Source organism: Ambystoma mexicanum, chromosome 9 (assembly GCF_040938575.1).
Source record: "Ambystoma mexicanum isolate Mex_15411 chromosome 9, UKY_AmexF1_1, whole genome shotgun sequence".
NCBI classification, from domain to species: Eukaryota; Metazoa; Chordata; class Amphibia; order Caudata; family Ambystomatidae; genus Ambystoma; species Ambystoma mexicanum.
Window position 1 is genome coordinate 1,059,383,673 of NC_090931.1, and position 17,666 is coordinate 1,059,401,338.

The 17,666-nt window shown below is 44.8% G+C and overlaps 1 protein-coding gene across 7 annotated transcripts in view; it reads left to right on the plus strand.

The window, feature by feature from the left end:
- RBMS1 (RNA binding motif single stranded interacting protein 1) overlaps nucleotides 1-17,666 on the plus strand; it is an 834,814-nt gene that overhangs the window by 678,671 nt on the left and 138,477 nt on the right. For all 7 annotated transcript variants that reach the window (XM_069616341.1, XM_069616342.1, XM_069616344.1 and 4 more), the window contains exons 3-4: nucleotides 2,591-2,649; nucleotides 5,234-5,325. In XM_069616341.1, coding sequence (XP_069472442.1) covers nucleotides 2,591-2,649; nucleotides 5,234-5,325 — 151 coding nt within the window. The remainder of the gene's footprint in view (nucleotides 1-2,590; nucleotides 2,650-5,233; nucleotides 5,326-17,666) is intronic.

A 17,666-nucleotide genomic window follows, 5' to 3' on the forward strand; every position in this document is an offset into this window, starting at 1 on the left:
AATGCTAGTGCAGTATTTGCCTTCCTATTCTTTAAATATGGACCTTTCTAAAACCATATTCTCTTGGGAGTAAATGTTTTTGGGACCATTTCTTATGCCTGCAAATATCTTTCAAATGAGTCCTTAGAAATTAATATTCGTCCATACATAATCGAGATATTGAAGCTTGTATACGCCTCACTAGTGGCAATCTTGAACACATCAATGCTGTATGTCATGCATCAAAGAGTGACCCCATAGAAATTAAGATCTAGTTTCTTTTGACACAAAATAAGTCTCACCTTTTCCTCATAAAAGCTGCCGCAGAGTGATTTTTCTAGATATGCTTCTGTACTAATGAAGTATGTTCTCTCTAACCCCCATGCTCCCTGTCAGGCCCATAACATGATTACTAGTGCTTTTAAAAGCGCGTAGTGCTAGGGTGCAGAGGGTTTCTACCGGGCATCCCCGCTTCCTGATCCTGCAAATCCCGCCTCCCCCAGGCCCTGATTGGCCTTTGAATCCACTACCAACACAGGCCAGCAACCTGCAGGCAGCGTACTATCGGCGCCATTCTCCGCAATTCCCCGGGCAAGGTGAGTTCTCTCTAACCCCCATGCTCCCTGCCAGGCCCATAACATGATTACTAGTGCTTTTAAAAGCACGTAGTGCTAGGGTGCAGAGGGTTCCTACCGGTCATCCCCGCTTCCTGATCCTGCTAATCCCACCTCCCACAGGCCCTGATTGGCCCTTCCTTGGCCATAACTGACCCTCCCAGGGCAGCCCTCTGCCCGGCAGCCCATGCAGCTAAGGGCCCCAAGACAAAGGGCGGCTCCTACACTGGCGGCTCCAAAACGTGTCTGCAGGGGAAGCCAATGAAACCAGCAGTCAACACACCAATAAAAACTGTAAGTGTGGCATGGGTGCGGTGTAGAACAATTACTCTACTCCAGAAAGCCCCTGCCACTCTACCTTACCTTACCTTTCCATAACGTAGACTGCCATAGACTTACACCATGCATACTTAGAGAGATTTGTGACCACCAGCCTAAATCTATTAATGACTGGAGTGTACATGTTACCTTACATTACATACTAACATACTTGCCAAGGTTGACTAGTGCCACACCTAGAGAGTACTGCGAAGATTAACATGCGTCGAATCCAGATAGGATTATGAATGTTAGCATGTGCCACACTCAGATCGAATTCTTACCTTTAGCCTGCATCCCATCTAGATGGAAACGGGAATGTTAGCATGTGCCACACTCAGATGGAATTCTTAACTTTAGCCTGCGTCGCATCGAGATAGGACTATGAATGTTAGCATGTGTCACACTTAGATGGAATTCTTAACTTCAGCCTGCGTCGCTTTGGGATAGGACTATGAATGTTAGCATATGCCACACGTCGATGGAATTCTTAACTTTAGCCTGCGTCGCATCGAGATAGGACTGTGAATGCTAGCATGTGCCACACCGAGACATAATTGCAAGGACAGCAATGCCAAAAAACCAATCCACTAACAATTTCATCCTCTACATACACCTCTCAAAATCTAACCAAACACAACCACAAGCCTACAACACAGCAATCCGCACAAACGTCACTACACTGCAACAACAAAACAAACCACACATAGACTTGCACAACAGTACATGACGACTACCGACCGCAAAACACTCCAAGCCCAGCCGGGCTGAGGCTGCCAACAGCACATCACTGCTCTCTTGCACTTTTCCAGCTTATTCCCACTAACTCACCCCCCTTCCCCTTTTTTCAGAGCCGCCAGAGTGCCAGGGGACCACTCCGGAGGTGATAGTGCGCAGTACAAATATCCTTTAACATTAACATATGTGGTTAGTGAGGCTTCTGCTCTGAACATTGTCGACACATGCGCCTCAATTAGCAGAACATGTTGGAAGCTGGATTATGGAGCAAAGTGTTCCTGAGCATTCGGTTTCCAGAATGTCCTGAAACCCAAGTTCCTGGATTCAAAAAAGGGACTTAGGTGGAAGAGGAGGCCCAGACTGCCAGCTCAGGGGACTTGCAGCTCAGTTCCCCAACCATATGTAAGCGAGTGTGTGTGCCCCCAGCACTCCCATATGCTGTGGTTATCAGCAGCCATGTGGGTGATGGGGCTGAAGTCTGCCTCCATCAATTGAGGTTGCTGCTGTGCGTTGCCATGAACCGGCCTTAAAAGGTCCATGTCTGCTAATTCTATTTTGGCAAGTGTACCCCTGTTCCAGCTGTGGAAACGTAAGGCCTAGCAATGCAAAGTCCCCTGTGTCTGGCATGCGATCAGGTAGGCCAGGAGCAGAAGAAACGACTGCAACAGCTTCAGTAAAAGCACATCTCGGCATGCGTTCCTCTGAAAATAGGGGCCGCTTGCCAAAATATGAATTCTCCTCCGCAGCATGCTTCAAAGGTGCACATTCTGCTAAGGTTTTTTGCTCCAGCAGTTTAGTTTTGTCACTTGCATGTGGTTTTGGCCAAGACAAGTGATAAAATCTATTATATTTTACCTTAGGTCACACCTCAACAAAATGTTTCTATTTTTTTGATTGTTGCAATATTACCATTGTAATATGTGTTACTTTTGTATCCTTAGGTATGGCAAAATTGTATCAACAAAAGCTATATTGGATAAAACTACAAACAAATGCAAAGGTATGTTGTACTGCATTTTTTTCAATGGTAATCATATGTGCTGGCCTCTTGGAATAAACATTCTATATATGTTCCCAAAAAAACGTCTGCCTCAAGTGATGTTGTATTGGTATTCTTTGTTGGGATTTTGGCCACTTTATAATTCACCATGCTTCACTAACAGGGTGCAGTAGAGTCCAGGGGGTCCTTGTAATTTCGGGTTTGTTGGATGTGACTTGTAATAGAGGGGCATTGGGCCTTTCATAGCTAATTGCAAACCACTTTTTCTAAATCCAACTTTGCAGCTTAACCGTCAGTTTAGGCAATATGAAACAATTGAATAGTGAGTCCCATGTGCAGGGTTTTACTTGTGTAATTTAGCCACATACCAGCAGTCCATTTTTATCTGATAGCTGCATTGTCATCAGGCCGAAAACTTACTTTGTTATAAAATGAGTCTTAAAAAAAGAATTGGTGTCACCTGGTTAATATTCACCTGGTTGGGTTTACTTGAAGCCTGTGCTGGGCAATGTGCCAGAACTGCAAATATGTTCCCAGCACTGTGCAAGTTCCAATGAGATTCAGAAGATGGCCGCAGAACACTGAATGGGTTGACGGTTGGCCAAATTGGGCCTCATTAAAAGTGTGCCGGTGCGGTAACAACGGTGCTGGTAAGAATACTGGCACCGTTGTTACCGGACCGGCACACTACAAGCCTGCAGGCGGGTGCCGTCCCGCCCACCAGGGTCAGACCTGGCGGGTGTAACAGCACCTGCCCGCAGAGTTTCACGCAAGCACCGGCACCATTATTAACGGTGCCGGTGCTTCCGTGGTCCCCATTCCGATTGAGTCCTATGGGACTTATTGGTAATGGGGATTTACATTTTCTGGCGCCTGACTTCACTGACCGCCGGTGTTTCTGGCAAGTCAGGCGCCGGAAAGATTTGTAAGTCGGGCGGCAACCTTCCGGTTTTACCGGGACGGTTACCGCCAGACTTGTTATGAGGCCCATTGACTCGTTCTTTAGACAGGAAGAATTGTAGCCAGAGCTTAATCTAGCCACCCATAATACTGCCCTGATTGCATCCCCCAACTCCCTCCCCTCTCCCTGGCAACTCCCCCCGCCTCCCTTCACTTCACGTTCTGGCACTTGCACTATCTGAATGACACAAGGCCTACTAGTAGAAACACTTGTGTACAGGCATGTTATACATGACCTCATATCAATTAGACCTTGCCTTGGTACATCTACTGAAAAGGGCATGCCAGTATCACTTTGAACATCTCTCGCTCTCCCACACACCCACGCGGTCCATTGACTGGAGTCAAGTCGCTAATCTTGATGACCTCCATGCCTAGTGGCATGGGCGGGGCCTCCCTAGTCAAATAAAGACGTGTTGGGTGTCTGAAAGATAGCCGAGGTTCTTTACAACACCCACACCGCAGGGTGTTGCCTGTTTAAAAGCAACTACTCAGTCCAATGCCTTTGCACTGTATTGCAAAATAGGTAAACCGGAGAGGTGTGTTTTGAAGTAGGACTGAACCTCCACATGAGAGAAGAAATGTTGGGAATGTGCTACTGTAGTGATGTGGCAAATATAAGAAGCCAGCCCTTTTGGTGGGAGCCAGTGCATAGAAAATGCCAATGTAGGATTCAACAAGCAGTAATGCTTTGCCTTTTTGATGAGGAGAAATTGCGCTGTCAGTTGGAGTGTGTCGTAGTGGGCATGAGGGCCGAATGCCAAAGCTGCAGGCTTCCAACTAAATCAGTGGAATGTTCTGTACATTGGCCACAGTCCCTGATCCTAAAGCAGTCGAGGGGTGCCTTGCACCACGAATATTGCGAGGGCTGATAATGATAATGAAAAACCCGGGTGGCATCCAGTGACGGCCTTGTAGCTAAAGCTTCAGGCTCGTACCCCAACAGGCAATAATGGACGATAACTCTCTGAAGGGATCTTATTTAGGGGTTTCTTATTTAGGGGTTTAAGTATCCATTGATGGATGTCAAAGGAAGGTTGCCATAGAGTCTCGTGGCTTCCTCAGTCTTGTATCGCCCTTTTTACATTTCATTTTCTACATATCTGCTAAAAATCCCCAATTGCAATAGATTTTCCTTAACAATTGACCAAACTTTTCCCCTAAATTCATACTCTGAACTGCTGGCATGGACAAATAACTTTCATTTGCATCAATTACTTTGGGTTATTAAGTACAATGGATGATGGCCAAGTTGTAAAATACACAATGTTATGGATTAGGCTGAGCGGATATGCAGAACTGTACCTCCCCAGTTTAGGCCGCGCAACTCCTGCAGAAATATGGATTTCTTTGTCCATTCAGTAATACCATGCCAAAGGAGGAACATGGGTATTTGTGTATACTGGAATAGTATCTGCCATAGATATGTTTTTCTACAGATATCCATGTCCGTTTAAATAAAATAAAGCACTGATCTGGCATATGGTACAGCTGCATCAGCCATAACTACCCAATGGATACATTGCAGAGCTTCTGTTTTATTTTTCTATTGATTTTTGTACAATTTGCATGCTTTCGTTTGCCAAGGTTTATAGTTAAAGCCCTTTTGTACCCTGTTTTTTAGGTTATGGTTTTGTTGATTTTGACAGCCCAGCAGCTGCTCAAAAAGCCGTCTCTGCTCTGAAGTCAACGGGGGTTCAAGCACAGATGGCAAAGGTAAGAAGGAATGTCGTTTTTTTCTTCTACTTGATGGACTCCTCTATTTAATCTCAGTTCACTTTTGAATGGCAATCACACGTCGGCTACATGTGTATTTTAATACGCTCTGTTATTGCAAAGAGATGGACATTGTTTTATGTTAGTGCAACGTATATCAAAAACTGCCATGAACAGCTCGATGAAAGGGCTTCATCATGTACTAAGCTTGCTGATAAAGCTATAGACAAATATCCCTTATTCATAATCCTGCCTCTCATGGTCCATGTCCACGCCGCCAAATCCAGGCTGAGGCCTGGAAAAGGGGTATTCAAGCTGGGGTGAGGGGGAATATGGGGGGGGTTCAGCCTACATAACTAAAAGTAGTAACCCTAAACCAGGGTGCAAAGTGTCAAGTTGCAAGCTACTAGCCAGCTATAAAAAGTCACTTTGCCTCTGCAATTCTACTCCTACAGCACGACAGTACACCATTTCTTACACGCTGCAAGTCATTAATCACCAGCCAATAGCTAGAGTGCAAATTGTGCACCCTGCCTAAACCCCTATGGTGCGGGTGCTGGCTAGGTCTAAATGTGCGAATTCACCACTCTACGACCCATTTTTCAAAAGGAACGATGACCTATTACATAATGGGTACATCACCTATAATATTAGAAAAATACTCCTGATACAACATGCAATAAATATGAATGACGGGGTGCAAAATGTGCTCTCAACACTAGCCATTGGCTAGTGATATTGGACTATTGGTGAGTATGAAATGGCGTGCTTTGTGTATGTATAGAATTGAGGTGGCGAGTGACTTTGTCGCCTGGCTAGTAGCTTGCAACTTGAATTTTTGCACCCTGTGAATGATATATCAATTCTGAGGCATTTAAAAGAAAACGGTTACTCGTTGTTTCCTCCTGGACCAGTTGACATGTTCCCTTCAAAAATATGTACACTTAATTTGTAAGAACTACATGTGTTGGCCTTCAGGGGCAATATGTGGCTTGTTCAAATATCGTTCCTGTGATTTGGAATAAAAACGTATATAGATGCTCCATTTCCTCCTCTTGCTTGTCCCCTTTTTTGTTCCATATTCGTCCTCGTCCAGTGCATCAGGTTATCAATTGCCTGGAAAACAAAGGTGGGCTCATCCACTTGCTGCGCACCCTGGGGACATGTCTCCCAGAGGTTAATGTCTCACCTGGTGTTTTTCTTTACTTTTTTCACTTACAGAAACTGTGCCCATAGTTTAATTATATCATCTTTATATGCCCCATGTAAGGACGTCACTCGATCGTTTTTACTTTCCAACTTCAAAATTTAAAATCCTGCCTAGAGAATAAAAAGCGCAAATATCATAGTGAGACTTCCTTGCCATCAAAATTGCTGTTATCTTCTCAAAAGTTCACCTCCTTATCTCGGTCATAGGTGGTTCTTACGCGTTATGAAGTCTGGGTTCTAAACATTATTTGTGAGTAGTTTAACTGCTTTTCCCCTTACATACGTTTTTACATTATTTTGAGGCATGTCTACCTTTGTGCGACAAGCAGGACGGATTCCACGCTGTTCTCGTGCACCCTTTGGAATGTAAAAAAAAAAGGCGGCAGAAACACTGTTTCTCTATATTCAAGACAGGAATTGTCTGGAGCTTTAAGTCCTTTCTTTGTTTCTATGTTCCTGTCCTCACACGTTATATTGAATGCAGAAATGTCTAGAGGGCTTGTTTGCTTCGAAGGAAAGGACATTATTTTAGTCATTCCTTCCTTCGTTTGTATTTTCCGATCCCTGTTGATGTAAATAAATGCCAAGAATGCGCTAATCTCTTTCCCTTCCATCGTCATAAATATGTTCTATAAAGTCCAAAAAAAGAGTGTAAAGTGTCCCCTCGCTCCAGTAATTGAAAGACTATTTAGACTTTAACATTAGTGCAAGGGGACACTCTGGATCACCATGCCAAGGCAACACAACTCTACCTTAATGGCTCGCGACATTTTCCTCTCTATCGCCACTAGATATGTTGTGCAAAAGACAGTTTCTGTCAAAAGATTTGGAAACAATGAGAGACTCCATTCCGCACTGTTCAGGTACCCTGCGGCAGTTGGTACCCAAATCTGGAATGCCCAGCTACAGACGCAGCACGAGTCTTGATAGATTGATGTGTGTTTTTATGTGTGCACGGAGGCCTAAGGGCATGTAGTGCTTTATAAGGATTAAACTATGTGGAATGGTTTACACGCGATACATCTCATTTCACAGCTTATTTGGAAGGTGAGATGATCTATGATGGTGATATTGATTGCACGATCGTGTTCTGGCAGATCAACAAGAAAAACTTGATGCAAGTATAGTTGACCTTAGTTTTATTTTGTTTCATGCAGTTTCTGCTTTGCAGGAACACAACTACACAAATGCCTAGTTCCCCATTTAACTATGGATATCCTTCTTGGGCTAAACCTTGTTCAACAGCGTGGGGGAATTCCTGTTGGGAAATACTTGTCTTCCCCAGTTACTCTAATATACTAGATAGTCTCAGGGATATAGTGTCCAGACATTTCTTAGCCTACAGTCTCAGAGATATAGTGACTAGCAGCTTCTTTACCCAGTTCTATTATTGGTATTGGTATATTGCCCTGCTCAGTGTTTGTATTCCACACCAGCCTAATAGTTTTTGGCATACTGCTTCCTGATCCAGAGTTCAACGGGAGGATTGAGGAATCCTTTGCTGGCTTACTACGATCTGTCCTTTCCCTCCTAGAATGGTGGGTCCCAGCTCTTTACGTGGTTCTTCAGGATCTCAACAGTTGACCATAGCCTTCTGAGCTACCATGCTCTTCTCAATCCTCCTGAGAATTTGTCAGACTTGACTCTGCCTCTACGCCAGCTAGCATCTCTGCCTCCTACCTTGCTCAAGGTCCTGATCTTCTCGCTCTTCATTCTGGGTTGATGTTGGTGGTCTTGCTCCCACACCTGCCTCCTCATTCTGGAGTGTGCCTTACTTTTTATTGGACCAGCAATGTTCCTGGCATTCTTTGCCTTGAGTAATTGGTTAATTATAGTCTTTCTAAAGTCCCATGACTTTGGTAACATGCCCCCAACCTCCTCATCATCCGGTCCATGCTTTCCAGAGCTGATTAACTGGCCAGTTGCAATCCGCCCTTTATGTAGAATTCCTGCCTTTCCTATGGCGCATGCCTGCCCCGCTTTGCTGACACTCTGCATCCTCCTTCTATAGATGAACGTCAGGGCAGAGTAAGCCAATGCAGCATTGACTTGCGTGTGAGGGCGTCCTCTGCTAGCAGCTTCATTCTGCCCCCCCACCCCTTCTCACATGCAACTACTCTCCCGGGGACTCAATATTTGGACTTTCAGGTCCTATAGATTAAAGTGATTGTGGCATGCCAGCCAGAAATAGGGCCTGATTCACAGAACGTTTTCCTATGGGCTTGCACCATTATAAAACCCTTCCATGAATCGGGCCCATAGTGTCCACATGGTCGTAGCTCGTAGGTCGTGTTCTAGGTTTGGCTCCCTCTGCCACTGCAAATGCATGCATAAAGCTAGTCTTGTAACAGCAGCAGAAGGCTGTAACTCTCAGAATGATTTGAGTGCTGAGGACAAGGGACAGAGGGAAAAATCTATACATGGAAAGGAAAGGTCCCTTCTATAGCACACACCGTATTTCAACAGAACATGCATGACATGTTTGTCAAATATATTTGTGAACATCTTTTTATAAAAAACAAAGATATATTACTAATAAAATGCTTTCTTTTAAATATAAGATCACATAGAAAATGAGAAACCAAATCCAAATTTTGGAAGAACAGAAATGATTCCAAAACTAGAACATGCAAAAAACAAAACTAATATTTGGTAATACACAAACGAATGTCTAACGATCCTTCCACCAATACACAACAAATATTCAATGACACTAATGATAGCTTTTCAGGGTGTCAAAAGCGTGTAGTTTCTGAACGTTTTAGGATATAGTCAACCTAAAAAGAACATGGATGTTCTAATAAATGTCGAGCATGTATTCTGAGAAGGGTTATTTGTTTGTTTTTCTACAGCAATTAAATCGTTCGCACTTTGTGCACTTTTGTTTGCAGATTGTTGGAAGAATAATTCATGAAAGCAAGACTAAATTTGTTGTTGACACACTTAATCGTGGCTATTCGAGCCCCTGCGACAGACAATCGCTGACGCCTATGTAAAAATCGAGAGCAAGCAGAAACACTGAAACATCTAGTGATGTCGTGTCCCGAAACGAAACAGAATAGAGGCGTATACCTCCAGTCGCTCCTAGAAAGTCCGGAAGTGGTAGATGAAGAATCTGCATGGAACAGACTTATATCAGGAGAGACCACAAGATGGACCTTGGCAACGGTCAAACTAATAGAACTAGCGTTTCAACAGATCAACCAATTGACGAATGAGGTAGCAGCAAACCCGTGTGGCCCTTGGAGTGGAAAAGTTTTGTCTCTTCACTCTTCGACACTGTGCGAGGTTCGACTAAAAACATTAACTACTGAGCAACCAACTTCTGTCGGAACGTCGTACTAGATTTGTAAGAATAGGAAGGGGTAAGAAAGAAAGGAAGGGGAGATTAGAATCTCTGACGCTGTCTTTCCCTTTGTGGGGGCCACTAAGACACCAAGACTTTAAGATCGCCGGACACGAAAAAACTAAGTCGGGACAACGTGAAGACCCTTGTAAAAATCAAATTCTCTTTTGATTAAAAAATTCAAGTAAATAAAAAAAAAAGTAATAATTATAATGTGTTTGTTAGGTTTTGGCTTCATGGACCAAGTGCTTATAAGGAAAACCTTCAGGACACGGAAGTGTGAATATGGACTCTTGTTTGATTTGTACTAATAGAAATAATGCAATTCAAAAGAACATATTGTATCCTGGAAGCAAACATTGTTTTCAGAGTTTGATGAAATGTTGTTAAAAGGATGCACAAAACATGTTGGATCTTATCAATGGTATCAGGAAATGGGGCAGGATGGACCTGCATGTTGCAACCAGCACATTGTGAGATGGGAGACAGAAGATAAACCCTGGGCGTTGAGTATGTATGATCGGTTTTAATCACAAACCACGAACAGACCAACATGATAACGGGCGATGCATGGTTGGGCTCTTCTTTTTCTCCTGCCCTGTCACACTCCCTCTGATTGTTTTGCCACTTTGTCCCTCTTCTTTCCCTTTGATGTTCACACTCTCCATCTGCTCTTCTTTACTGACTCCTCTTTTCCTCTCTTCTCTCCTTGCCTCTCTCCACTCTATTCTGTTCTCCCCTATCCTCTCTACTTACCTCTCCACGCTCCTCTCCATTCTCTGCTCCACTATCTACGCCTCTCTGCCTATCTCTTCTAAACTACCTTCATTCCGCTTCTTTCTGCCCTCTTTATTACTGCCACTGCTGCCTTGCACTCTGGCCACACCCTCCAGTCATATGCTTACTATCTCTATTACACTCTCTCTCTAATGCCCCTCTACACCTCTCCCTCTCTCTTACCTTTTACCCTCTTCTTATGCTGCACTACATACAACTGGAACCACCCTCTCTCACAATCCCTACTTCAACAGTACTCCGCTCCAAATCCTGCGCATTCTGCTCCACAGTTCACACTCTGCCTGAATTGTCGGTGCACCTCCACACTCTCACCTGACCTCTTCAACCTACACTCTGCTGTCCATTCTTTCCCCTCATATTTTGTTCTATTCCTGATTCTAACTCCCAACCCCGCCTCCTCTATTTGTTCCAGCAATCAACTGACTCTGTGGGCCAATCTGTGCCTGTCTTTTCCTGAGGAGCTGAGTTAAACATGTGACAATGTTTAAGCACCACTCTTAGCCCCACCTTCCTTTCAGTCTGTTGGCAGGGTAGCAGCCAGGTGCTGAGGCTGCTTGCTTTCCATGCAGCTTTCTTCATGTACTTGTGGGTTTTGTTGCCAATTCGGTTTGAGGAGGTGCTCCTAGTGGAATCTGTTCACCTGCAATCCCTCCTCACTCCCAAGTCATTTTCTGTTACGCCACCGTTTCGCTAGTGGGCCATCTGGGGCTGTTAGACTGAGTGTTGGTGTCTCATTGCTGTTGGTATATCATTGCTGTTTAGCAGGCAACATTCCTATTCCTTTGGCCATGTTCTGGTCTGGGTTTTCTTGGTTGTTCCTAGGTGTATTATGTGAGTTGCAGTTCAGAATCCAAAATGAGAACACTGTCCAGAAACAGTACTGGGAGGCGTCTAGTGACAGTTCTACTGTTAATGACATTAATGGCACAAGAGGGAGGATGGGGTGAGGACTGAGCCCAACACCCCTCCCTATCTCTGAGATTGGACTGGCTCTAGCTTGTACCCAGGTAGCCCATTTGTCCCTGGTCGAGAGGGGTTGGGGGGGGTTCCCAGGTTCTGCATGACAGTGTCAGGCACCAGACCCAGTCACAGAATAGAGGCCAGGTGGGGGGCTAGATAATGTCAGGCTGATGCAACTGCAGATCAGGAGGAGAAGGCTAGGGATATAAGAGCAGGTTACAGGGCGAAGGTTGGAGGGTACAGATAAAACAACTTAGCCAATCCCTCTTGTACTTCATTCAGTTTCCCTTCCTCCCCCCATTCAAAAATCGAATCTCAACTATACCAAATTTCCGGTGTCAAAGACTGACTCACTGACACTTGTTGCATTGACGTCACCCAAATGTACTTTTAGCCCAGTTACCCCTGAGGTAATATGTACCTTAATCCCATTTAAAACCTACAAACTATAATTACGCTCATATTCCAGCTTGTCTTGCCAAACACGCCAGCTCATTCTGCGACTTCATCACTGCGTTTGTCAATGCCTCTTTGGATCAAGGTATTGTGCCATCAGAGCTAAAAAGAGCTTTTCTCACCCCATTGCTCAAAAAGCCTTCACTGGATCACAACTTACTTTCTAATCACCGCCACATTGCAGATTTGGTGTGGCTTACTGAAGGTGTTCATTCCCCAAAATGCAGATCCCAAATTCAGAATAAATTGACACACCCCAGTAGGGAATGAGGCCAGGAGATAGATTGCAAGGTGAACAAAATTTATATCAGGTAAAAGATGCACGCAGAGGACTCTGCTGCTCTGCCAAACAATACATGAACAGTACATTATAAAGCAAAAAACATGTCATGACTGAGGTCATTACATACAGTGAAAAATAACAATGTTCATTGGTGGGTCCCTATGGCCCAGTATGTAACAATAAATAGTGTCAGACTCCGATTGGTTGCTGTGGCTGGGGCGGTCTGTGGGCATGTTGGTCAGATGGGCTCATCTCTGCAGGGTTAAGGTCAGGCTGGGTACACAAGATGTAACTGTTCTAGCTAATCTAAATGACATAATAATTATTGCCATGCAAATAGTAAGGCTGGGCATAAACTTGTACCACATACACATTCTAACCTGACCTTTATGGGGCCAGGGGTGCAGTGGTCCTTTTTCGGTGTGTAGTCAAAAAGTCGAAACAATAGTCGAATGTCAAAAATGTCGGGGAAAAAAAATGTCAAATAAAAAAGTTGAATGTTTTATTTTTTTATGTATGTATTTTTTGGGTTTAGTAAGTAAAAAAAAGGGGTACAATCAAAGAAAAAATGCAAAAAGGGGGGTTGAGGGGACCCCCCATTTCGAAAAAAAAACGTAATAAAAAAATTCGACTTTTTTTTTCAACATATATTTTGACTTTCGACATTATTGCTTTCGATTTAATGACTATAAACCCCTTCTTCCCAGTTGCCTTACCAGCGGGGTTTTGATCTGTGATTCATTCTCCCTGGTGCCTCATGGATCAAAAGAAAGTATTGATCGGTGTTGGTCTAAGGAGACTATATGATCACACAGAATTAAGTATATGGGAGGCAATTTAGGGTGGTCCGTGGGGAAGGGCCTTTCAAACAGTTTCATGAAAGAAGAGCAGAGGGGCAAAAGGTTGTGCAGGCAGTAATTCCTAAAGGTGGGGGATGAAGGAGCAGGTTTGTGGAGACGGATGAATACACAAGTCAAGATTCACCCCGGTCACACACAGGGCAATGAGCTCAGAGGAAGCGAAAGAATACTGTTTCTGTTTGCAACAATTTGCGCCTGGGCTTCGTGTGGTGCAGACCAGAGAGGAGGTGGTGGGGGTGTTGGGGCTGGCTGTGCGCGGTACTGGACTACGGGAGAGAAGACTTTTTAGAAATCATTTTGCGGCCTAGTAAAAAGTCTGGGGTGGCACAAAATGGAGTCTATATGTGTCATCCCATGGCTTTCGTTTGCTGTCAGAGGAAAGACAAGAGGGACGTCTCCCTGCGATGGGATGAGAAAATAGATTCCTTTCATGCAGAATGTACAAGGGGGGGGCAAAAAGATCCTTCCTCCCTTATACTGCTAAGATTCTTGAAAAAATAGTTCCCTTACAACTTCAAAACATTCTTGAAGAACATAGGATCCTTGATACTTTCCAGTAAGGGTTCAGACCATTTCATGGCATTGAAACCCCCCGTGTGGCCGTCTGGGATGACCTTCTGATGGCTGCTGTTGAAGGTGACCACGCTCAATGTATCTCCAAACCTTCGACAGTCGATTTTGACACTCCTCTCCAGAGTGTCCAAGATTGCCGTGGTGTCTGAAGAATCACTGAAGTGGTTCACTTCTTTTCCCTCTATCCAAACCCAACTAGTGAAAAGGGGAGCTTATTGTTCTGACTCTTTGCCTGTTCCTTGCGAGTTGCCCAAACGGTAGTCTCTTTCGATGTTACTAGTCAATATTTATATTTGACCTGTGGGTGCGATTTCTCGCCGTCACCATAACCAGTACAATGAGGGACCCTGCAATAACTCAGACAGAAAAGAGCCAAGTAAACATTACTTTATTAATGTACAAGCATTCGCGAATGGGCTGCAAGTTCAAACGTCTCGCAAAGCAAGTCGTTGAAGTGCCGCGCCTTCCTCCACACATCGTGCTCTTTTATACTTTCCTGTTTACATTGCCTTGCACATAGAACACGTCCACCCCAGGGCGGATCTCCAGTTGGAGCTTATCTGAAGTATCCAGTTGGAGTTTAACGAACAGCCATTGCACATTTGCTATCGTGGTCTATCGTGGTTTCCTGTTATCCCGGTCTTCACATTCTTTCGTGCCCCTTTGTGCCCGTATCTCTGTGCTCGAGGCCATGCTTACGCATTCCTTCCCCCCACCCGTAATCTACAGATAGTTTTAGCAGGCTCAGCATGCTTCGACATACAGTGACCAAACACAATTCTTCTGTTAAAAACAAGTTCTTGCCAGGTCAGCAGGTCTTAAACGCCGCCGTATAAAGAGAAGGCCTCTTCTTTTAGCAAAAGGTACATTCATTTAACGCATATGGTGATTAGTACAAACTCCAAGTGTGAGCACAACGTTACATATGCATGCGTACCTTCAATCCACCCTTTGCTCACACTTGAGCATCAATCTAAACAGTCCTAGCATAAGCAGATGGCAGGAAAGCAACATCATTACATAATGTATGTACCATAATCTTCTCCAGGCCTCCCATGTCAAAAAATTCCTGTTGTACATGGCTTTTATCCATTGGATTTAGGCGCGTTATGCTGGAAGAACACATGGAAACACAGCACGACACACATACCGGGAAGCATTGGATGCAGAGACAAATTCCTACAACTATTGCCGCTAGAACCAGTATGGGCGTAAGAAGCTGCCACCCGATTGGTGTTTTTCTCTTACCTTCTGTGTTTGGGGAGCATACATTTATCTGCTCAGGGATTAAACCAGCATATACGGGTGCAGACATAATTCAGTATGTGGCTCAATTATAGGTACGTATGCATATCAGATGCAACCTAGCGATATAGCTGTATTCCCTATTTAAAGCACCAGTGTCCTTATTACTCTAATAGTGGTAGGTCTCACTGAAAACCTTCATCCGATCTGTCCCACGCCTCGTAGTGCCTGTCCCATGAGGGGAACACCGGAGGCCCTTCAGGCTACAAACCCGGTGTCTTCAGTAAGGCACAATCCTGCTAAAACCAACAAGAGTCCCCAAATGTTCATCTCCCTAATGATCAAAGTTCAAAACAGTGTCCTTACACGTTGCTTGGCACATACACGTCACGGGATCGGAGACGATGGGCACACCTACTAATGGCGTCTGGCAGTACTGTTGCAACCTGGGGTTGGTTGGTTCCCTCTCCTGGAGGAATCAGTAATGGAAGCGTCTTCTTGACGTGATTCACGTGGTACCAGTGCAGTTTGCCATCAACTTTTACCGCAGTTTGTGTTGCGAGGAGCACCTGAAAAGGGCCCTTCCATCTGGGTTGCAGTCCGCTGGTGCGATCGAAGGCTTTTATAACAACCCAGTCTCCAGGCTGCACGTCGTGACCTTCTCCTATCAGAGGAGATGGAGCTACTGCGTTCACCTGTGCATTAATAGAAATCAGTCTATTAGTTAACCCAATACAGTACTGTTGTAATGCAGGCCATGCTTGCTCAGACAATTTCTTAGGTGATATGGGGGTCCCAATACTTGGTGGACGCCCCATAACAAATTCGAAAGGAGATAAACCATGTGTACGCTTAGGCATAGTACGCATACTCAATAATGCAATAGGCAATGCATCCGGCCATTTCAGTCCCGTTTCAGCACAAGCCTTTGCCAGTTTGTTCTTCAGTACCTTATTTGTGCCCTCTATAATCCCAGCTGATTGAGGATGGAAAACTGCATGGAAGCGTTGATCAATACCAAGGGCCTTGCAAACTTTGCGTACTACTTCACCAGTAAAATGAGTCCCATTGTCAGACCATAGATATCTGGGGACCGTATACAAGGGCACCCAGTGTTTCAATATGCATTGTGCTGTGGAGGTGGCACTATTGTCCCGCAGGGGATATGCTTCCACCCATCCTGAGAACCCACATCTCATCACCAAACAGTAGGAATGTTTATTTACAGGCTCCAGCTGTATAAAGTCCATATACACCACCTCAAAAGGGCAGGTGGGTAACTTACTGTGGCCCGCCGGGGCTGGTACACCTTTCCCCACATTGTATAGAACACATATTTCACATTGTTTTGCCCATTGACGACAATACATTCCCAATCTTTTGTTGTACCACACAGCACTCAAAACTTCTTCCATAGTCCTTGCGTTAACGTGAGTTGGACCATGAGCCACACTCACTATCACAGGTAAGTATGCATCAGGTAGTACCCAAGTATTCGTGTTGGTATGTGCCCATAGCCCATCTACCGTCTCCTCGTATTGATCATCCTTGTGCCAAGATGGTCTTTCTTCAATGGTTGCATCTGCTTGGATTTCCTTTACGTGCTCCTTCGTCCCTTCCATAGTCACATCCCTCCCCACTATGAGTTGTCGGACCTCCCACCGTGTATCCCTTGTGGCAGCTAGTTTAGCCATCTGGTCGGCTAAGGAGTTTCCTTGAGTGACATAATCTAGAGTCCTTTTATGCGCTGGGCATTTCACTATGGCCACCATCTTGGGCAACGTAAGGGCTTGTAATAATTCAGCAATCAATTGGGCATGTTTAATAGTATCACCTTGGGAGGTTAAAAGCCCACGCTCTCCCCAGAGTTGACCAAAACTGGAAACCACCCCATGAGCGTAGGCTGAATCAGTATAAATTGTCACTTTCATACCGCTGCTTAACACTAATGCTCTCGTTAGCGCAATCAATTCCGCTGCCTGGGCCGATTTTTCACACACTTTCCCACTCTCAATCAACCGCTCCCCTGTGGTTACAGCATACCCTGCTGTTGTCTCCCCATTTGGCAGTTTGAAACAGGAACCATCACAGAATAATATACCCTCATCATCAACCAGCGGGGTGTCTTGCAGGTCTGCTCTACCCTTAGTGTGTTCTTCCATTTGGATCACACAATCATGCCTAATGTCATTAGGTGAGACGGGCAAAGGAAGCAGTGTCGCTGGATTCAAAGTGTTACATCGTTTGATTTTTACATTACTGGCAAACAGAATCATCTCATACTGTGTGAGTCTAGCTGTGGTCAAATGCTGTGTATGCACTCTATTCAGGAGAACGTCCACCGCATGTGGGACTTTTACTGTCACTTCGCTCCCTAGGATGATACCTGCACTTTGTTTTAGGGCTGCCGCTGCTGCGGCCACTGCTCTCATGCATGGGGGTAGGCCTCGAGCTACTGAGTCCAGAGCACTGGAGAAATATGCACATGGTCTCTGTTTACCCCCTTGTTCCTGTGTTAAGACTGACACAGCGCAACCTTCCTGTTCATCAACGAAAAGGCAAAATCTCTTGGTATAATCAGGTGTGCCTAAGGCCGGTGCGTGGCATAAAA